We start from the raw sequence: 23,064 nt of genomic DNA, 5'->3' as shown, positions 1-23,064 counted from the left end.
ATTCTATAAGAGGGAGGAGAATGATTTTAAATATGATTCTGGATTTAAAAGGGAGCCAATATGGGAGAAATATGCTCTCTGTCAGCACTCTCACTCCAGCATTTTGGATCAACTGAAGGCTTTTCACTGAGTTTAACCACAACCTGATAATAATGAATTATAATCATTTGCAATTGATCTGCCACCTGCCTGTAGTGTGGATGACATTTAATAACTTCTGCAGGAAGCTGCTGAAGTGGCTTATCAGAATGTGTTCTCACACATGTGCGAGCTGTGACAGTCATTTGGTTTGTCAGACGGAGCGTGAATGTGGGAAATTGATTAAAGGAGCTTAACATGTTCTTTTTTCAGTTCTCCATGGTCAGACTGATGTATATGCAGAGACTTTTTTTGAGCCCCCTTGGACTTAAGGATAGGAAAGGACTACTTTGCCGAGACATCGTGATGTTTTGCGGTAACACTTTTCTGGACATTTTCAACACAGGGAGGACTGTAACCATATTTCATATTTGATAGCAAAGGGAATTTTTGCCCATCTGGAAATTGTGCTAATTGTCTGTAAAGATTTGGACAGATGGGAGCTGCAGCTATACTAGTTGGTGGAGGCGAGTGGATAATTCGTGTTCAATGGAGAGATTAGACAGATAATCTATAAATACTGGGGGGGAAACTCACATTTTGAAACGGCTACCTGTCCTGCTCATTTAAAGTGTAAGATTATAACATTATAAATTATACAAATACAATGAAAGAGGTATGAATAGCTAGAAAATGCACTTGAAAACCAGAGAGTGTTCGCTTCAAAGACGTATAGCTCCGTGCATTTTCTCGATTGCTAACGAAATCCACAAAGACTAAAGCCAAAACAATACTTGATTTAAAGGGAAAAAGATTTGCCCCAAAGCAAAATATGTTTTGCACATTACTAAGGTATTAGCAAGCATTTATCATCATCATCATCATCATCATCATTACTCCTCCTAAGTATGCCGCTTATTAATACAGATGTTATTATGATTATTACTGTCAGTGAACTAGTAGCTGTACATAGTTACACCATATATAGCAGTACATGGATGATATCAGATAGATATGTGGATTTATAAATGACATACTGAGTGGGAAACGTTTCTCCCACTGAAAACGTTGCGTCCAGATGAACAGAATCAACTTTTGGGGACATACTGAGGAGTACTGAATTACTAATGCCTTACTAATGCTTTGCGTTTTCTTGCTGTTGTTCCCGTTCGTCTTTATTTGATCTCTCTGCATGTATTTGAGCGTGATAATATTTGCCACTCTCTTTGTGTGTGCGTTTCTCTTGAAGCATTGAGCCACCCGCACTCCACCTTTTCCTGCTGCATATCCATTACACCTCCCTCACCAAGCCACGACCTTTGTCTCCTTCAGCACTCACACCTCTCAGCCAATCGGCTGGCCCCGTCTGGCACCCTCCAGCCGTGGCCCTTGACCTCGATCAGAGGTCAACACCATGACTGGGATTTTATTAACCCCCCCGCATTGTTCCACAAGGAGGTCTGCCACTCACAGCTAGGGATGAAAAACGGGAAGATTCATTGCTTTTCAAAAAGTCAGATGTTGCCAAGATGGTTTGGAAGGCTTTAAAAGAAAGAAAAAGAATCCTCTTTGGTGTCGAATTAAATGAAAAAGAAATCTCTTTAACCGAAACACTGATGTCATAAAATTGTGAATGAAATAACTATTATTTATCTTACGAACTAGAGGCTAACATGAATGAGTCTCTTTTCTCTTTTGACCAGACACACACACACACACACACACACACACACACACACACACACACACACAGAGTCGTTAATCCCTTGTTTAAAGATCACGGTATTCTGAGAATTATTTAAGCTGTGCAGAGGTGAAAAAGTGACTCATGTCAGAGGAGAAATCAGAGACGTCAATATTTGCTCTATTTCAGGGAATGTATATGCGAGCGCTGTGCAAGAAGCAACAGTCATGTCATTATGCATGCTCTGACCTCGCTGAACTACACCCATTCTGCTTTGACTCAATGTGATTCCTCAGTGTGTGTGATGCTACTCTCTCATTTAGTCTCCGGAATAACATTCCAGGGATGAAGGATTCAAATAAAGACTTATGTTTATCAAAGGAACACCCAAAATCTTTGAGTTATTCTGGGCACAAGTGATGTTTTTCAGTCTTTTGGAGTAGAAATTAAAGCGTCACATTTTGGCGCCGGTTTAGGCTTATAAGCTACTTTACAGGTACCTGAATTGACTATGTTGTTGTCATCTGAGGAAAGGAAATACCTGAGAGTTTGCCTCAGTTAGAAACATAGTTGGAGTTGCACAGAGGCATGCAGAAGGGTTTCATTGTACTTAGCAATGAGAGCTAAAATAGTTACATATTGCAAACTGGTATACAGTGGTTTCCTTAACACCACCTTCAGATTGCTAATTATTCTGTTCTATATTCTTTAGCTGGCAGCAGACCAGCAGAATTCATATTCTGATCATGTTACAGGTATATTGAAGGGAAGCCTTTGGATGTTTTAAGTTGGTGGTTAGGGTCATGCTGCTACTTTTCCTCTGTTTAAACTCTTCAAATTTTATGCTGTTCACGTTTCAATCGACCGATTTATGAAGCATAACACGAAGTAAGTATATTTTTGGAGAACAAAACATTGTTGAACATTTTTAACAATGCTGAGTTGGTTTATAGGGTGTACTCACACTGCATGTTTAATCCCTCAAATCCAGTTTGTTTGACTGTTTTGGGCTGTTTGAAAAAGCGAGCTAAGGAACAGTTCAGTTGATCTTGTTGGACTTAATGCCCAAGCACAGAACATGAAAGGCCGCTTCAGCACAGCCCGACTGAAAATCAGTGTATCAGATAACTGATAAATCTACAAGGCAAGCGAGATTTGCCAAATAGTAAGCCGCAAAGCAAACAGAATCACGAACTTCCATTGTGCTGCGCAAGCCGATTCGATTTTGGTTCAACAAAAACCATCACATTGTGAAGAAATTCATGTGAGAGTGAGGACGGGAGGGACGATGCTCATATGCTCAGATATGACAGAGTGTAGTAGTTGTGGGGGGCAGGCTCTGCACGCAAATGGGCATAGTACAGTCTTATAGTCTTATTATGATGTGAGTTCGGACTTTGATACTGTTTTAATGCCACAGCTGCTTCCTGTTTAAAACGCAGGGGGTTGTCTGATTGGGGTTTTCTCTCTATTATTGATTATTTCTCTGTATTAAAGCACCTTGAGGTGACTTTTACAATGATCTGGCTCTATATAAATAACATTGAATTGAACTGAATTTGCATAGAGGTTGGAGTTAGGGTGGACATCCCAGAGCAGCTCAGAAGCTATAACCGTATGTTATCCACAAGATGCAGTGACTCTATGATACACTGATCACTGCTTTACAGCAATCTAGAACACATCAAGTTATCTGAGTAACTAAAGAAAACAAACATCGAGAAGGCCAAAAGCAGAAGGAGTAAATTCAGTCACTGCTCTGTGGTGTGTGATTGTTTATCATTACTGTTGTGCTGTTTCAGTAATGTGTAAATTCAGTTAATTAACTCTAGGCATTGCTTTCCCCGTGGGCTTTTTGTACAACCCAGTTGATTTTAATTCTATCCTGTCATGATTAGAACTCTTGGCATGTGTAGCAGAGTTAGTAGCAATAGTAATAGCCCTTGTTACTGTGCCACTGTTGAATACACTATGTGTGAACAAGCACACCAAAAGGATTTCTTGAGCTGCGTGCTGTATTAAGTCAGTTTGACAGAATCTGGGGTTTCACACCATATGCCAACCCAGCTGCTGCTCCCAGTAGTTCAGTGCTCCCATGCCAAAAGTGGCTTTGGGTGTGTTTGTGGTCCTCCCTGTGTGGTTAAAAGATCCCCACCGTTTACACTGTGCAGCCTACTTGTGGTAAACATCTACAAAAGAGTTTCAGCTCTCCCTGGTCAAAGGAAATAAGATGGAGTAGAGAGGGGTTCTATAAAAAGAGCTGTTAGCTTTGTTTGGCTGATGCTGTCACCGCCAGTGGGTTGGGGGTTGTAAAAACAGGCACATGCAAACTGAGTGGCGAGCTGTGTATGTGTGCGTGCGCAAAACCACGTGCATGGTTGTTTTGCACATCCGCATCTACAGGAAGTTGGTTTGGCAGGCCTTTGTTATCTGAAAGGTGCCATCAGTGACTGAGTATTGTTTATTCTTTTGCAGCATTGTAGCCTGGCCAGATGTGAATGCGAACACCTTCAGGCAATTGCACATTAAGGCTGAAAGTGGCGTCCACGCACCTGCAGTTTTGGATTTCACTTACAAAGCTGTTTCAAGTGACAGTTTCACTTACTAGACCTCAACATCAGGCCCCACCGTGCACAAAGTTTCACATCCCAATTACTACAACACTCCCAAGAATACATGAGGTGTTTATAAGCTACAGGGTGTAAGTTTAACTTCAGCTGTGATGAGGCGTGTATGCTGCTGTATACAGTGTGTTGCATAAATAATGCAGTTCACGGGACACTGTGTATCCACCGGCTCAAGTGTTGAATTACGTATTGTAAAGAAAAGAACATGGCAACCCGACAGAAGCTTCTGCATTAGGGTGTCTGTTTGCATTGTTGCACAGTGTGACACTATAATCTTAAAAAAAAAGAAAAGAGGAACTGTTATATCTTGTATGTAGTTTATATGTTAATTTCCCCTATGACGCATGCTACTTTTGAAAAGAGAAGTGTGACAAAGGATGTCGATGAATGCTTTTGCTTCACGATTGAAATAGTTATGAAAGTATTTCTGCTGTAGTCTTTTGTCTATTTGCAATCCATGTCATCTTCACTTAATTACAAACCACCTACGTTTAATTTAAGTCAGCTCAGAAGACAGTATTTCCAGTTTGCGTTTGTTGATGTGTCTCTGTTTACCAGTCTGTCTATTCTCAAATCATATGTGTGTAATTCATGATAAGAGATTTTTTTACTTGTTTAAGTACAGGACACTATGGCCCATGAAGAGAATTTTATTTACATTTTTCCCTTGTTGTTTACTACGTTACATTATGTCATAGTGATTTACAAAATCTGTTGAATCGGCCGTGCTTGTACCGTGTATGATGCACCAAACTGGAAAGACTTATTCCACTCAGTTTTAAACTTGAAATCTAGTATATTTGTAAATAAAATTAGGTCCATTTTTAAATGCAGAGTCATTCTCCTGGTAATAATAATAATAATTAAACATTTTTCATATGCATTGTTTACTCTTCCTTTTTTATCAGTGTAACGACATAAAGCATAACGAATAGAATAATGACGGCTCTTATAGCTGCAGAGACACACGCCATTAGCTCCAATATTTACATTACAACAGAAGAAAGTGGTTCTAAAGCGTGTTGTTCTCCGTGTGTGTGCACGCGCTATTAAACTAATTGGTGTTATCACAACAAAACCTCATGCTGCTTTCTGAGAGTTCTCAGCATGACTCGATGATGTACTGACCTGAGAGCAGCTGAGCTGCGCGCCCTCGGCGGTGTGGTCTGCTTAAATACTAGCCCTGTTTGAAAGCCTGGAGAAAAGAGCAGTGAGGGGTAAATGCGCTGCTAAATTTCCTTGTTGTGTAGCTTCAATCACTGATGTGATATAAACAGTGTGTTGACATATTACTACTACAGCATCATCTGAAGGCTCCTCCCCAGTTTCTGCTCTCAATTGTCAAATGTCCTTGTCTTGGTAGATTGATCATGTGTACACTAGTTAGTCAGATTGGCTACAAAGTCCCTGGCATACAACCCTGAACCTGTTTTTTTTTAATTATTTTTTTGCAGAGGGACAGTTTCTCAGTATACGGCGAGTACTGCAGTAACCATGAAAAGGCTTTGAGGCTTCTCATGGAGCTGAACAAGATCCCTGACATAAGGACCTTCCTACTGGTAAGACACCAGCGCTCCTCTCCTCTGACTTGTCCTGTCCTTGCACGCTCCTCGAGTCATCAAATCTGCCTTGCTTCTAAAATTTAATTGCCTTCCTTCCCTTTCTCGTTATGACTCTAACTTCTCTCCTCATAATTATTAATAATAAAAAAATAAAATCTTCCAAAAAAAGTTTCCATTATTGTATGCCTCATGAGTTTCATGCATCCTTTTTTGGTCCCATAATACATCCTATTTTCTTGCTGGTATATTTCCCTGCCTTCTTCCGTTGCCCTACATTTCTTTCCTCCCGAGAGCCTCATCTTGCTTATTTCTTCATCATCCGCCTCATTTTTTTTCTCCTTCATTCATATCACCTCCACTTCCATGTTAACACTTGAATAAAGGGCAGAAACCGAAATGAGGTCAAATGTTTCTTCCTGCGCGGACAGGATGCGACCAGCATCAAGGTCACTTTAATGCATTGTTGCTCTCGTAGTGTTTCCACTGCCAGCTGTTTCCGTGTTTTGACACTCAAACCTTTGGGCCCTGGACAATCAACTTTAGAATGGGGAAAAGGGGGGGAGGCCTTTGAGCTGGGGTCCAGCCACTGAAATCATGTGCAGATCCTGGGCCAGCCAGCTGTGGAGAGTTGGCAGCCTTTCTGGGATTGGCCAAGAGATCTGAAGCCCCACGTTTGTCACTGCCTGATGGTTTGCTTCCATGGTTTTATTCTGACCCACAGGAGTGGGGAAAAGTAGGATCACTGTTGCTGTGCTGCGCTGCACCCCCCACCCCCACGTCACTGCCCCCCACGTCCTCCTCCTGGCCATGTCATGCTGCAATTGATTGGTTGGGTCTAGCGCCACAATAACGAATCCAAAATAAAATCACTGCACAACATCTGCTTTTGTATTAAAGTGGTTGTCAGACCTGCTTTGTAATCTCAAATTGTCAGATGATCTCACATGTTTGGTGTAGCAACAACCAGCAAAACAGAAACGACACAGAGTCACTGAGATTTACAAGAACGTGTGTGCACAGAAATTATGGGAAGCTTCTAAAATTATATTTAGAAGAGATTCAAGTTTTGCATCTACATTTGTCAGTTTGTTAGTTTGTTAACTGCTACAAATCATTTTCATGGTAATTTAAAGGCAGTATAATATGTATTGCCATTAGCTTTTTCCCCCCAGCTATGTTTAATCCCACTGGATTTTTTTTTCTGGATTACAGTCTCCATCCAAATTTAATCACACAACTGAGGGAGCTTCTGAAATTGTACCCAGAAACTGCAAGTGCTAATTGCATTGGAAGACTACGGAGAAAAGCGAAGTGAAAGCAAAAAGGAGGTCAGAATGAAGAGCAGAGGGAATTCTGGTTTTTAAGCGGGCAGATTACAAATAAGCAAAAGATAAGAGGGAATGAAAGCATGAGAAAGTCTGTATAGGAGCGGCGGTGTGGGTGAGAAGTGGCGAGAGGCAAGTGTTTAACACATTAGGAATTTGTGGAATTCCAAAGTTGCACATTTTCCCATCAAAAATGCTACTGGAAAAAGCCTAACCCCCTGCACCGACTTCTCCTGCTAGAAGGGTATTACGAGGAGATTATTTAGCTCTAAACTGATCTCTTACATTTCTACCCACTGATAAACACTGGTGGTTTATCGGCATGGCTGCTTTTAATCTCTCTTCCCATCCTGCGAGCTCACAGTATACTGACAGGATGCACTCTAGCAAAAAATATCAAGCATAGAGAAACCATGACTGTAACTGTAACCGCTTTTTTTTCCTTTTTACTCTAAAAAAGACACCCATACTCAGCTGCTTAGGGGGTCTTTTTTTCAAAGCCCAAATATTCTGTGGGATGAGGTGACGTTATGGAGGTTTCAAAGTGATCCTTGTTGAAAAGAGTGGATGTTTTTGAGGGCGTTTCCACTAGTGAGGCAGAAGAAATGTAGCAACATTTCAACCTTGCTTTCCTCTGAGTGAAGCAAAATAAGAGGGATGTTCAACTCTGCACGAAACCACGCCCCCAAAAAACAAAACATACGTTTAAAATAGAAAAAATAAAGAGAAGCATGTTTTGTTTTTGCTTTACACACAAGATTTTTAAACTTGATGTTTAGACACATAATCATTTCTACAACAATGTGCATTAACATGTATTTTTTTTGGTGGGGGAGGTTATTAATAATCTTTATTTCCCTTTCTTCTTAAGCACTGTATGTTGCTCGGAGGGAAGAAAAGCACAGATATTCCCCTGGAGGGCTACCTCCTCACTCCCATTCAGAGGATTTGCAAGTACCCCCTGCTGCTGAAGGTACTGTGCACCTGCTACAATAAAATAATGACCCTGGCATCAAATAATAATAATAAACAGAAACAGCTCTTATTTTCAAAACCTCCATCTTCCTCTTCCTTAGGAGCTGCTAAAGAGGACTCCCAAGAAGCATGCAGATTATCCGGCGGTGGAGGAGGCTCTGCAGGCCATGAAGGCCGTCTGCTCCAACATCAATGAGACTAAAAGGCAGATGGAGAAACTAGAGGCCCTGGAACAGCTGCAGTCCCACATCGAAGGCTGGGAGGTAAGGAGAGGAGTGAACAACAGTGAGAAGAGGTTTGGTGCCGTGACATTTTAGAGAGTAGAAATTGTAGGAGAGAGAGTAAGTCTTGATGAGTGCATCCCAAAGTGCAATGCAGACATGATTTTTCTCACAGATTCAGCAATCAAGGGGGGAAAAGTGTCGTGTGACATAATAACCGCAACAAAAACAGCTCGACTTGTTTGAGAAAGACCTCAACCTCTGCTGTCCTCATCTATCTTAACAGTTAAACTCCGCTGCAGCCAAATCACTGCTTTAAGCACAGGGGCCACAGACAGGGCTTGAGAGCCTTGTGAAGGGTCCAGTGAATTTTGCACGCCTCCCTCACCCACCACAACAGAGGCCTTGTCTTAGCGGGCACCACTGGGACAATCCACCCACACAGGGTGCTGAGGGGGATGCCAAAGGGCTTGCTGCCCAATCAGAAGAGACCTAAGCAGCAGGGCTTCAGTCTCACATGTACTGGGATGGTGATGTGGTAGGACCTTTTGGAGGAGAGAAAAGACAAAACTGAGGGATGGAACCAGAGAAGGGGCCGCACTGGGACATCCCACTATCTGCTTGCCAAAACATTTCCCTGTCTTTACTGCCTTTCCCTCTGAAAGAGGTTGCAGTTTGACTCTGATAGCTGTCCCTCTGGAAAAATAGAAATAAAAACAGCAAATGGGTTTTCAGCTTATCAGTTATGTTTTTCAGTGCTACTTGGTTTAAGCTTTAACCACTCTAATGTCCCATGTCCTTTATAGACCACAGGAAGTGGTGCTGATGTAGTTAGCCAATCAGGATGGCAGAATATGCTGAGAAATTATTCAGTGAGTTTCGTGAACTCTCAAATGTACAGAAGTAGTTTGCATTAAGGTTTAAAATATTTTAAATGATACAACTTTCAGTTTTGTGCCGTCGGTTAAATGAGTCAGTCTGCTCTTGAAACATGCAAAAAAAAAAAATTCACTATTTGTTTTGACATAATCCATGTAGGATGATGGATAATTTAAATGATTTCTAGTTTAATTTCTAAATATAAGAATTGTCCCCTGTGTTAGAGTTTTACTTTAAATTTAAAATCAGGCTGTAATTGTTCTGATTTAACTTTTTTCTTTTCCTCTAAACACAAGAAGGAGTCATGGAAAGGCACTTTACTCTGACCGTGCCCCCTGTAGAGCCTTCAACCTAACAGCATTAGTCTCGCTCTTCTTTCCTCTCTCCAGCCACTCTCAAAGGCTAATCACCTCCAGCCCTAATGGTGGAGGCCGCTGGTTGTAGCAACGCATTACTGCTTGGATTCACTACGCACGTGCACGCATGTGTACCCTTTGCATACTTAGTCATGCATCATGTGGCGGTAAACTCAGACATGTTTGTTGCAGGTCCAACCTTTCTCTGCACCTATTCCCAGCAAACCCCAGCCTGGTGCAGTTTAACATGAGCGTGAAACATGAGCTCCTCCCCAAGCCCAGTCATTTTGCACCATAAGAAAAGCTCAAAGAATCATTTTTCTCTCTATGAACTTTGGAGATATCACATCTATCACAGATGTGTAATCATGAAAATCAATTATGAATGCTTAAGAGTGGGTGTGGCTCACTGTGGGGGTTTCCACAAGTCTCTGGTGGACTGGAGTCAGAAACTTCAAAGATGACACTAAAGCCCAGATCGGATCTGTTGGCTGACGTGACAGAGGGTGATATGGTATCCTGCAGGCTAAAGGGAGTAAGGTGTCCGAAGTCCACACATGGGTGTGTTTAGTTCCAGATGATTTGGAGTGGAAGGATCTGTTGAACAATGAGTAATGAGTTGTCTTTTAGAGTTATTATTATATTACTTGGTAGCCTTGTTTTGACAGCTTTAGCGAGCTGTGTGTGACCTCAGGCCTTCTCTATAGAACGTTATCCAGGCTAAGTTCAATCATTTAATGTTTGACATTTGGTCATTCGTGTCTTGTGCAGGAACATGCGAGTGCATGGTTTCTTCCTTAGCTGAAAATATGAAAAGAAGAAAAATGATTTTCTAAAAATAAACAGGCCGAGACAATATTAGCAACTGGCCCTCAAGTTCAGCCAATCTGTCAGAATGTTAATTAGACACCATGCTGCGGTCAGTCACAAAGCATTTTTTCCAGCACATCCAGATTAATGTCAACAGCCTCGTAAAGGGTTTCTTAGATCGCTTGCTCTTATACGTTTAGAGGGAAGGAACATCTTGATTTTAACAATCTGTGTTATTTATCAACACACACACATATGTGTAATCTAAAATTTTGTGTTTAACACAAAGATTGTCCGTTCAGTGCATAACGTTTGTGTCACTGTTTCAAGAGAAACAGCTGTTTCAGTCTTAATGCGTTGTGGTCCATTTGATAGCTGACGAGAAACGGCTTTTTCTGTAAGAGCTGATCACGCCCTGTGAAAGTGGTTGGCGGCAGAGTAACACATCTTATTGTTTGAGTGCATTGTGATGGGTGGGGCTTTTTAAAATGGTTTTTAAACCTCGCTCAGCATGATTGCCATTCACAGATTTGTACCTGATTCCCTGCAGAATAAGGCTGTGGCACTTGCACCTACAGTCCGCACTCATGACTCGTGTCATGACTCAGCTTCTATCCATATATTATTTACCTGTATCTATATAGGTGTGTTTTTATATGTAGGGATATATTTTTAGCTCTTTGTGTGCATACATTTACATCCTGAGAGGAGAATAAATGATTAAAATGTGTTTTGTGTTTTTGTTTCCCCCCCATCACAAGTTCAGTGACTAAGCAGCGCGAGGCTAATTGTCCCAGCTTGGAGCAGCACACAGTTCATATTTTTATATTTTTGAACTCCAGAAATGTAAAAATGAAGATGAGCGGAGGGGGGTGGGGCAGCTGTGTTCAGTCTTTCCTATCATTGAGGATGGAATGAAAACAAACTGGTCAGAGTGTCAAAGTTGAATTTCATATTGTTTCACTGAGGTTGTGAACTCTTTAAGTTTTGATGCAGGCAGCGGTGTTTTCTTTGCTGTCAGCTGTCAGTTTTGCTGTACTGGGAGTACTAACAGTTTCCATGCTCTCCTCTAATAAAATAAACAGCCACTGAAGCACATGACCAATCTTCCCTTTTGATCTTGTGTTTCTTCTTCTTCTTCTCTTTCTTCTCCTTCTTCTTCTTCTTCTTCTCCTTCTCCTTCTTCTTCTTCTTCTTCTGCTTCTGCTTCTTCTCCTCCAGGGAACCAACTTGACAGATATCTGCACAGAGCTGCTGCTTCATGGAAATCTTCTGAAAATTTCAGCAGGCAACATCCAGGAACGTGTCTTCTTCCTGTTTGATAACCTTTTGGTTTACTGCAAAAGGAAGTCCAGGTAAGGGAGGCCTTCAAAACAGTGTGCCAAGAGGAGTGAGAACAAGAAAGCATTCAGGCCTTTTTTATTTTTATTAGCAGACCAGCAGCGTAAGGAAGCCAGACGTGGAAAATTAGAGCAAATGCCCACATTCTTGCTAATGTAGACGCATCTGTAGCATGCAAGCAAAACAAAAACACCTACGTGTGTCTGCTGGATCCAATACCTGCAACTTTATGAATGTGAATGTCCTCCAGACACATGGCACTGGCATCAGCGGATGTTTTCCCTGCTGACTGTAACCGCTGTGTTTGTCCTTTTTCCAGGGTTTCTGGAAAGAAGTCCACCAAGAGGACCAAGTCTATCAACGGGCCTCTCTATGTGTTCAGGGGCCGAATCAACACAGAGGTGATGGAGGTGGAAAATGTGGAGGATGGAACAGGTTTGTGTTTGCCCAGCAGCGTCACCTTGCAAGACCTTCTATATGCTGTCAATCATTCAAGTCTTCCAGAGTATATATTGGACCATTTCTCACGAGGTTCTTGTTATTTATGAGGCAACTCAGTCTCTTTATCTGTTCCCTTTTTCTTCTCTTTTGTTGTAAATAATCAAGCCAGTGTAGAAAATTTCATTGTGCAACAACGGTAGAGGTGCTATTTGCATACACTGATCGCTTTTGATTTCAGGTCTTTGTTCATAAAACCGTGCCTTTTAAAAACTGTCAATTGGAAATGAATCAGGTACTTTGTTGACAGTTAGGGTGGAGTATCATATGTGTGCGCCTGGTTTCAAACAGGATGTAGCTCACAAACTCATATACCACCTTTTTGATGTCAACAACGCAGGAATAGGTTTAGGTGTTGATAAAAATCTCAAGTGCAAAAACGCAATCCTGAGCTAGGTGATAAAATTATTGTACTCTCATTCAGGGTGAGATATCATACCAGAGACGCGCGACTCATCTGCAGCCTTGGAGTGATACGGTCACCCCTGTGCCTGCTTTGCTCTTGTGGTTTAGTTGCGAGGCACCATGCTGGGTTGGTACTCGCTGTCCCCTGATGAAGAAACGCTCGGTCCTTCCGCTCACATGTTTCCTCTTTTTTTTTCTGTCTCTCTCTTCTATGCTGGCAATTTATTTTGCAAGCTCACATGACCTTTTTCTGCATGTTAGCTGTCACATTTAGGTTGCTGAGAGGGAAACCACAAAGAAAAACAGGCCTTATTCGCAGAACTTAGGGCTACCTCATTGGAAATGCATACATGTATGAACTCTCAGAACACAGATTATCTGATTATCTAATGCTGACAGCTTTGATGGAGTGGAAATAAACTGTATCAAGTGACCTGAAACCTTTAGTCACACAGTTATATTAAGGTGACTTAAGTTTTGATTCATTTAGGTAATTTGTTGTAAAATTAGGGCAAATGTCTTCACATTTGCAAAAATTAAGAGATAAAAGAAACGCTTCATTTGCAAACTGTAGCTGTCCCATGAGGTCTGCTGCATATACTGCATATCCCTCTTTTCCGTCTGAGTGGCTGAAAAGGGTCTTGGCACAGTATGGGAGTGTTTTCAACACACCTCCACCCGAACTCCCATGGAACAGCAGGCTCTGCTCCCTGTGATCTGTAGTATCTGATCTATTTTTATGACCTTTGAGCGTGAAGCTAATGCACTCCATTACCAGCGGCCATTCATTATTCAGTAGCTGTTCACCTGCAGCTAAATGGATGATAAAATTAGAAAGGGGTACAAGGAGCGATTTTTGTCGAGTCGGTGAAAAAACGGTCCTTTCACTACTCTTAGTGTGCATCTGTGTCATCTTAATTGGCTTGTAAATCATTCCATGAGGTTGTAAATCCTCTCTAAAGATAGCTTTAATGCTAATTTTACACGTGACTTGATTGCAATAACTATTTTCTTTACTTACTTTTGAGGTTCCTGTTACAGTTAAACATTTTAATTGTTTTTGAGCCTTAAAAAACTGCAAGGTCACCTTAGCCTAACAGTGTCTTTGAGTCTTTTGTTTTTCTTTCTTTTTTTCTAAGTCTTTCATCTTTTTGCTTCCCAGCGGACTATCACAGCAACAACTACACAGTGACCAATGGGTGGAAGATCCACAACACAGCAAAAAACAAGTGGTTTGTCTGCATGGCCAAAAACGCCGAGGACAAGCAGAAGTGGCTGGATGCCATCTTGAGGGAACGGGAGCAAAGAGAGAGTAAGTGGCATTTTTCTAAAAGGCCATTTCTACTGTTTAGTTTGTGGGGCAGATGGCAACAAACCAGAATCCTTTTATTTTGTAATCATGCTTTTGCAATAAAGTCTGCGTATGAGAGCGACTCTGTTTTCCCTTTGTTGGCTTGTTTCACTGTGTTTGTATGTATTGCCTGCTGCTCTCAGTCACACGCTGAAAGTCTTGCTTTTCTTGATCTGCAAGATTCCGTTTTTCTTCTAATCGTTATCTTTCATGCCGCATTCTTTACTTTCTTTCCAAGAATAGATGTGAATCGGGAATACGCAGGTGGAGTTAATGTTACTTAATACATTCCGGTATGCGGGATCAAAGATTCAGCATGTCCAGTACCATGACTGTTTTTAGTGGAATGCAGTTATCACTTTTGTTAGACACGTACTTTTCCTGCCTTTTTTCTGAATGTTCTAGGAATCATTTGTCAGTTCAATAGCATGCCCGATACTTTGAAGTCTCTGTGTGGGAGCTTGTTTTGGCTTTTGCTTTTCCTGATTTTTAGCTGTAACCATCCTGTTTGGCAGCTTCTGCTGCTGCCTGGTAAGCTGCCCTACATGTCGGCGTCACTCTATATACCCAAACTATCAAAGCACCTCAGCTGGCACCCACTAATGACTGTGGATATGCTTCTGACCTGGATACGATGTTCACATCCCGCAGCCATGTCCCACCTTGAATGAGCTGCCTGCCTTTGTTTGTAAAACAGACGCTTAGGTGACATGACATTTGGGAGGTTACCTGGTTGACCCTTGTGGTAGAGGCTGCTAGAGAAAGAAAGAGAAATCAGTGACAGTGACACATTTGGCAAATCAGAGCATTTACTATCAACACAAACATCTTCATTGACAAAGAAAAGAGGATAAAAAAGGCATCCTGGTCAAATGCTTAAAATAGAAAAGCTTTCACTTTTCAAAGAAAGTGAAACAAGTGTGCTTTAATGAATCTGCATCTATTTTTACTGTAGTAAAACGTTTGTGTCTGCATTTTTGGCACCCCTTGAAGTGTCATGAGGAAGTGATCGTGGCACATATTTGCATTAATATGCAGAGAGTCAAATGCACTTCGTGTTCATTCATTAATAGAAAATAAAAACCCCAGCACCACTTCCACTCATTTTGTAATTAGCAATGAAAAGCGATCTTCTTGTTTCCTTTCAACTTCTGACTTTCCTCTTTTGCCTCCAAATGTGTCCCCACCTGTTCAGCACCAGCCATCTGTCTTTGTTATGTTCGCCGAATTAGACGGTGTAAAAGGCTTTGACTGGTTTTGCTGGGGCACAAAACGGGCCACTTGATAACATTGATGGCTAAAAATCAAAAGCAGTCGGAACATGATTTGGCTGAATCCAAATGAATGAAGATTCAGCTGTGTCTGCTGTTTAACGGAGGACAATTAGTCAATATAAACCTTAGTCGTTTTTTTTCAATTACATCTGCAATTTCGGACCCCATTGAAGGATTTGGAGCCGGGTTTGACGTTATTGGCGTCGGATTCTGTGATGAAAGGGTTTCAGAAAAGGAACGAGTATGAAGGAGTGTGCTGCAGCCTGTGGTGTTGAGTTTCAACCCGGCGGAAATCGACCTGAGGCTAACAGATGCCAGATCAGTCACAGTTCCCAATTTTCCCTACTCTCTCCCCTTCTGTTACCCTCACTGCCGTACACTCTGCTTTCACTGTGCTTACCTTTCTTCCAAGCTCTTTACCCGTCTAGACAGCAGCATGTTTTACTGTAATAAATCCTGGCAACGATCCTTTTCACATCTCTCCCTGCATGCATTATTACTTTTCTTGACATGGCTTACTTGTTGTAGCTTTTTTTTTTCTCCTTTTTGCTCCAGTCCTTTACTGTGTTAGACATATGTCTCCCTTTAAAACCCCCCAACCCCCCAAAAAAGGACTTTCATTGTTCAACAACTGCCAGCTGAAAGAGGTGTTGTCGTATCAGTGTTTTTGTGGTAGTTTAAGAGAAAACGGACGTCGGATACCGTGATAGGGTTTTATCTCGTGCCAGTGAGCATGGGAAGATGAGGAGTAGTACAAGACAAACTCTGACAGCTGGAGCAGAATCGGGCGGGGGGGGGTCTCCGCTGGACAGGTCCCGTCTGTTGTTCAATGCCACTCATTGTTTAAGTCTACTCCAGCTGCTGCCAAATGTAATATAACCCCACCTCCATCACAGCCAGTGGAAATCTCCGAAGAATCAAAGGAGAAAATTGGATTCTAGAATAAGCCGTGCAACTTTTCGCATTGTTCGCCCCACCTCCCCTCTTCTCAGTGGGTCACAATCCTACACCATCACTCAAGTTCCTGCCTTTTTAAATGGTTTGACTTGAATACTGCATTTTAAAGGGTATAAGTTTTCAGCATCGTTGCATAGTTTGTCCCGAACACCACTGAAATCTATAAAGTATTAATAATGCTGAAAATATGGGCGTATACTTGGACACAAGGCACAAAAATAAAAGAAAAAAGAAAAGTGAGGTCAGAGGTCGAATGTGACACAATATTTAGAATCCCCACATACCAGTATCATTCTTAAATGTTGCCAATATAAACAAAGTTAGTGATATTTTAAGCACAGCTTTAAAGAAAGGACATTTTATGAAAGTTTGACCTCATTTGACCTTGAAAACAGGAAGTGAAAAGTAATACGACATTTAGAATCCCCATATATATGTTGTCAATGCAAACAATTGCAGTAAGAAATTGCATAGTTTTAAATCTATATAGCACTATTAGCACCTTAGCAGATCAAACTATTGACCTTGAAGAAGAGGTCAGGTCTCAAATGTGACACATATTTTAAACATCTATATGGTACTTTCTATATGCTGATAATACACATGACACATGTGAGAATCATAGCTTTTAAGTTATAAGACCTTTTATACGTTATAAGGCAACTTTTGACCAATAAATCATTAAGTTGACCTTGAGGACCTTGATGGATGTAAGCCAAATTTAAACAGATTGTAAAATAACCGTGCTCTACACCCTTACAAAGTTTGATCTGAATTCATTTTGATGAATGACACACAACGCAAACATAACTCTCTTGCTCGAGGTAATAAAATGATTTATTTAAGAGAATTAGGAGAAAAAGTTAATTGCTAATATACTTGGTAATATTTCAGTAAAAAAGCTGCTGTAAAACATTATAAAACAGCAAAAGATATAGTAGTGGTGCCCTATGTGTGTCGCTTTTGAAATATAGCACTTTGCAGTTGAGTTTGGCAGCCTGATGCACCTCTCAATAGAGTTCAGCAGATTAGGGAGTCACAGTTGTAGAAGAGTCAAGTTGCTTGAGTCCAAAAGTCTCACTTTGCAGTTCAGAAGTTCATCAAAGCCCTCGACGACTTTAAGCAGCACAAACGGTATATTCACTGAAGACTGGAGCGGCAGGCCTAACAATGCGGTCTAACATGTTTCCGCTTTACAATAGAGGAATAATGTTTAACAAACGGACACAGGACCGAGATCAAGATCACGCTGACCTCTTGAACTTGACTTACTCTAAAACAGCTTGTCTAGTGGAGATTAACATCTGGGTTTGTTCCAGAAGGTTGTGGCAGACCCAAGCCGCCATGGCTTCATTCCATCTGTACAACAACAGACTGCAAACACGCACTCCAGGCTAGCAGCACCGTGACATGTTTTTGCCTCTTTGCTTTTATGTAGATAGCCGTGCAGTGCAAGTCTGTCCTGTAGTGGTTCTGCTATATTTTTCTTGGCTGAAATCTTGTTTGTTCCCTTCCCACATTTTTTCAGAGTCTTACTCTGTCGAAGGTCCCTGTATTAGATGCAGTGAATCCTCGCAGCTCTAACTTGCTTTATGTTTGTTTTTTGTTCTTTTTAGGTCTCAAACTGGGAATGGAGCGGGATGCCTATGTGATGATTGCTGAAAAGGGCGAGAAACTCTACCACATGATGATGACCAAGAGTCGGCACCTCATAAAGGACAGGAGAAGGAAGCTCAGCATTGTGCCCAAGTGCTTCATGGGAAAGTGAGTTTCTTGGCTTCCTGAGTACAGGGTCTCTGTAGGTTTCAAGAATGTGACTGCAGTGCCACGCTGTTCACATGAGGATCTTTACAAATTGTTCTTACGTAAGATCAGCAGGCTTTCAAAGGCGCTGGTATCCAGTCTCCCCAAGTCCTGGCAAAATGCCTAAACTGCTTTATCCCTGCATCCCCTTGACTGTAATGAGCCCCCCTCACAGTCTGCTCTCATGGGTTATAGAAAGGGCCACGTTGCTGCCTACACCCACCCACCCCATATCATTGAGAACACACCGACACAGAGACTTTCATTAGCAGAGGGCCTTTAGCTGCTTCAACAGGCCATTCCACTTTATGTCCCCTTGATGTCTCCGTGCAGTGAGAAGAAAATGAGAGACTTGCTTCTACTTCCCTCGTTTCCTCTGCATGCACATCAGTTTTTGTGAGATCCTGAGCAGCAATTAAAATTCTTTCTGGCACCATCTCGGGGAAACAAAACATAAAAACTAGGCAACGCTTACGATGGAGACTGATGGCCGCTCTTGTAAAGAGAAATCAGGGAGCAAGCCTTAACGTCTGCAACTCTGCCAAAGCGGCCTCTCCGTATATCAGAGATTATTAAATGCGTACCTCACGCAAAAGTGTTTTTAAAAATTTATTTTTTTTGCTTGAGTAAATGTAGTGGACGATAGCAGAGGAATCACACCAGCGATGGTGCCCAGAAGTGAATTCATAAGACTTTAAAAAAATGCAGTGGTGTTTATTAGAGTCAAGTTACCTCTTTCAGTTTGCCATACTATTTGCCCATATCTGTACGTGTGTGTGTGTGTGTGTGTGTGTGTGTGTGTGTGTGTGTGTGTGTGTGTGTGTGTGTGTGTGTGTGTGTGTGTGTGTGTGTGTGTAAGCTTTCATAGTCAGAGCATATTCCCTTTTTATCATCTTCTCTGGAAGGCTATGATTCATCACCAAATACTTTCAGTTCAGGTCACTATCAGAACAGTAGCTTTCGATCGTTTTCCAATTTGAGTGTTTCTGCTTTCGCCCGCCCCCCTAAAATACATTTTTTAATTTCTTACTCTCTCATCTCTTTACACTCACTCTGTTATATCATTCTACCATCTCCCCCTTTCCTCACTTTATCACTCGTTCATTTCCTGCCAGTAAGTGCAACCTGCATTAGCTCTGCATTTGTTTTTCTGATGAAATTAGCAACGGGCATAGATTTAGTGCTTATTGCATTAAACGGAGATGCTCACTACCGGTTTGATAGGACTCTGTTGTGTCGATAGCCTAATTCCATCAAGTCACTGTTGTGGAAAATTGCCGGTGTTAACACAGTTTTTTTTCCTTACTAGCTTAATTTTGGTTGTGCCCATCTTTCCATTATGAGACCTCTGGCTAGGAAGAGCACCTCAAGTGTTAGCTCCATTCCAATCTGCTTCTGCTCCACTAGTCTTTGTGCAAGGGCATGGTTAAAGGGGGGGTTGGGATGACACCACTGGCTAAATGTAAAGTTTTGGCCATTGTGCTGTTTTGAAACCAGCAAAACAATTTACTAAATTAAGCGGAAAACATGTCTTATATACTGCCTTATTGACTCTGATGAAACCGTAACCGCTCAGATTCAGTGAGCTTTTTAGAACGACTCTTTTTAAAAAATAAATGTTGGTAAAGACAGACCGCATCAGTAGGTGCTTGATTAAACACATCTGTGGATGAAACTGAAAACACCCAAATTTAAGTTTAAAAAGATTGCGGCCAAACGGGATTAACAAGGTTGTCCAATGTATTGTTGTAATCATAACTATATGATTTTGAAACAATATTTATTGAAAGAAGTTGTGCTAATTGTAGCTCCATAACAATACATTTTTAAGAGTTAAAGCACTACATCTGTAATGGACATTTATTTGGTACAATATATTTTCAGGCTCTGGTGCAGTATACTTTATATTATACACTCTGTACTACTGCAATGCACAAAAACACTGAAAATCCAGCTGTCTTTTTATGTCTTTCTATTTATGTCTCGTAGAATTTACAGGCTTTTATGATTCTTTGCCTCTGCTTCTGTTGGGTGTAAAACTAACCTGCGTGTCATTTTCACAATGCATGTTAACTCTAGGCAGGATTTAATTAAGCATGTGGTGTCATAAAAGCCACAAAATTTTAAACTCAAGTAAAACTCAAAAGTTCTGACCCACAGTGTCATGCAAACGGAAAAAAGTCACAAACAAAACAAAACACAAAAGTTTGGAAAATTACATTTTTTTTTAAAATCTTTGAGGTTTTGTTAGTGTGCATTTAGAAGTAAAATCTGTTGGTTTCTTAAATTTTACTGTATTACTCTGTATATCTTTATAGTATAAAGTACATATTCTCTACATGGAGTTGGGGTGCAGAGAGTTTCTAAAGGGGCTCACTTTTTATCTTTTGCTAACTAATAGCACAGATAAATGGTTTCTGCTCAACAAATCATCTGTTGATATTCCCACAACTCCATTACTGTCTTCCATCTACCCCAATGAGGCTCTCTCTTTTGCATTTCTGCTCATTGTGTTCATTCCCATAACAGCTCTGTGTCCCAAAATTAACCTGACTCTTACATAACACCCACATAAGCATACCTAGTGTCCCATTCACTTGAGTCCCCTGTTATTGTCACTTAACAGCCAAAGAACATAAATGGAGACAATGAACACACACTCACAAATATTACAATCATGAAATCACGTTTTATTCTCAGTTTGAGGGAGAAAAGGAAAATTGGGATTTGCAAATGCACATATACAGCTCTACATGTTAGAGCACTCACTTGGCATGCTAAAAAGAAGACTGCTTTTCTCTTTAAAGATGTCTGCATTTCTATATAATCATGCATACAATGCGAGCATATGGTTATGTGTTGACTTCATACATACACATGCACACATTATGCGCTTGACATTTACACATTCTTCTCATACGCTAGGCTAATAAATCTATTGCATGACTGCCTGGAAGCAAATCCACACATAAGGACAGATTTCTCACATACAGCTTTCAGATTTATTCCCATGCTGGCGTGCTCAATCCCAGAATTAATGAACATACACGCACACAAACATGCACCAGCTCTCTCCAGTTCACGGTTCGTCATTATCTGGGCAAGCGATTTCACTCAGCAGCATGAAAGGCGAAGAAGGGGAGAATGTAATTTTCTACTTCAAACATTTGTTCTGCGCACACTGGGTGTGAAGACAAGTGAGCAGAGCTTAGAAGTGCTTACATTTGAATGGTTAATGCTTGTATTCAAGCAGATGTGAGGGATATCTGGAGGAAAGAATAAACTATTCATTTTTGTGGAATTTGTGCCATTTATAACTTTGCTCTAGTTTAAAGACACCCCCCCCCCAAACAAAACCAAAGACAAATAAAAAGAAAAACTGCAATACATTTTATCCTTAAAAAGCCTTACCGTAGTATAAGCATACTAGATTGCATAAGAGTGCCATAAGACAGTGAAGCTGTTCTGTAGCTAGGATCTATTTCGCTAGCTGTATGGTGTGAGCATACTAGAAAAAAAGATGGCTCTGGTATAAGACACATGGCCTAACAACAATACTTATATCAGTGGAATAGAGTGCAGACAAACAAACATTATAAACTCCTTTTCTTGCAGTTAAATAGGGTTTAAAATATTATATAAAGGTAGCATGCTGTATTAGCTCTGCTAACTAGCGATGATTAACATGTACATTAGCCACATTTAGCAGTCAGAGCCACAATCTGCAATATAAGACAGTGCTTGCTTACATACAGACACAATATTAGTTTAAAAAATCACTTCCTCAGACACGACCTACCCTCTTTGTGGGATTTGACATGACTAATGATGTCAGTAACTAAACTTCAGGTTGTTGCATTAACTCAGTATTGATCTGTGTAGTCATTCAATAGCGCTCCGTACATTTACATTCGAAAGAAATTTTATCGAAGCCAAAATGCCACTTTTAAGTTAAATATATAAAAGTTTTGGCACCATTATGAACAAACCAGCCAATGCTTTTCGGGGTTTCTTAACTGACATGGTTGTTTAAGTACTTTAGCTATGAAGAGCAGTCATAGATGAGCCATAAAAATGGCTACTTTAGAGAAATGCCTATATCTCTCCATTTTTGTCTTGTGTCCTCAGTGAATTCGTGTCATGGCTCATAGAGAGCGGAGAGATCAGTAAACCTGAAGAAGGAGTCAACCTGGGACAAGCCTTACTTGAAAATGGCATCATCCATCATGGTGAGACAAATTAATGTAGTTATTTCTCCTACTCCCCACTCTTTACTCCTCTGTCATCTTCTAATCCTCTATAACGTTTGCATTTTAGAGCTCTGTAGCTCTCCTCGTCATTTTTTCCCCTGTTTGGTCCTTCTCTGTCTTCAGGCCTGTTTCTAATGGCTCCTTTTCTGTGATTCTCATTCTCCTTCTGTAATTGGTTGACTCATTCATATAACTCACAAATCCTCTGTGTTTTATGGTTGTCCCACAAGGATCTGAAATTATTGTCTGGTATTGTCTCTTACCCGAGGGACACTCATAGGTTTACTTACATGAATAATACATTTAGAAATGAAACAGAATACTCACACTCACTTGGACAGACACTATTATAGAGAGTGTGTATGAACACAACTGCTGTTGTTGCTGACCGGGCTCTTGTACGTAAGTGCAGGCCACTGCCAGTATTTCTACGTGCCACACTCTCAGGAGAAATCTGCTGAGACCTAGTGTTCATATTCTTTAATACCTGTGGAAAATCCCAAGAAATCCTCCCTCACATTTACCATACAACCATACAGAGGCACAATGATGACATGCTGGGCTCTGTGGAGCAGCTGTGAGGCTTTGTGGGTAAATTGAAGAGGTTTGAGCCCTGCAGGCAAAATGTAGGTGTCACAGTTATCCAGTGAAAAGAAATCAGAGAGAGA

At 40.9% G+C, this 23,064-nt stretch overlaps 1 protein-coding gene across 1 annotated transcript in view; it reads left to right on the top strand.

The window, feature by feature from the left end:
- Window positions 1–23,064, top strand: part of prex1 (phosphatidylinositol-3,4,5-trisphosphate-dependent Rac exchange factor 1) — a 78,816-nt gene that overhangs the window by 19,032 nt on the left and 36,720 nt on the right. Inside the window, exons 4-11 of the mRNA XM_031736108.2 lie at window positions 5,844–5,948; window positions 8,148–8,249; window positions 8,353–8,514; window positions 11,739–11,872; window positions 12,178–12,293; window positions 13,924–14,073; window positions 17,960–18,107; window positions 22,275–22,375. Of these exons, the coding sequence (XP_031591968.1) occupies window positions 5,844–5,948; window positions 8,148–8,249; window positions 8,353–8,514; window positions 11,739–11,872; window positions 12,178–12,293; window positions 13,924–14,073; window positions 17,960–18,107; window positions 22,275–22,375 (1,018 nt within the window). The remainder of the gene's footprint in view (window positions 1–5,843; window positions 5,949–8,147; window positions 8,250–8,352; window positions 8,515–11,738; window positions 11,873–12,177; window positions 12,294–13,923; window positions 14,074–17,959; window positions 18,108–22,274; window positions 22,376–23,064) is intronic.

This window comes from Oreochromis aureus, linkage group 20 (genome assembly GCF_013358895.1).
Source record: "Oreochromis aureus strain Israel breed Guangdong linkage group 20, ZZ_aureus, whole genome shotgun sequence".
Taxonomy (NCBI): domain Eukaryota; kingdom Metazoa; phylum Chordata; class Actinopteri; order Cichliformes; family Cichlidae; genus Oreochromis; species Oreochromis aureus.
Note: the sequence above shows the minus strand (reverse complement) of the source record. Positions and strands in the feature narration are given on the sequence as shown.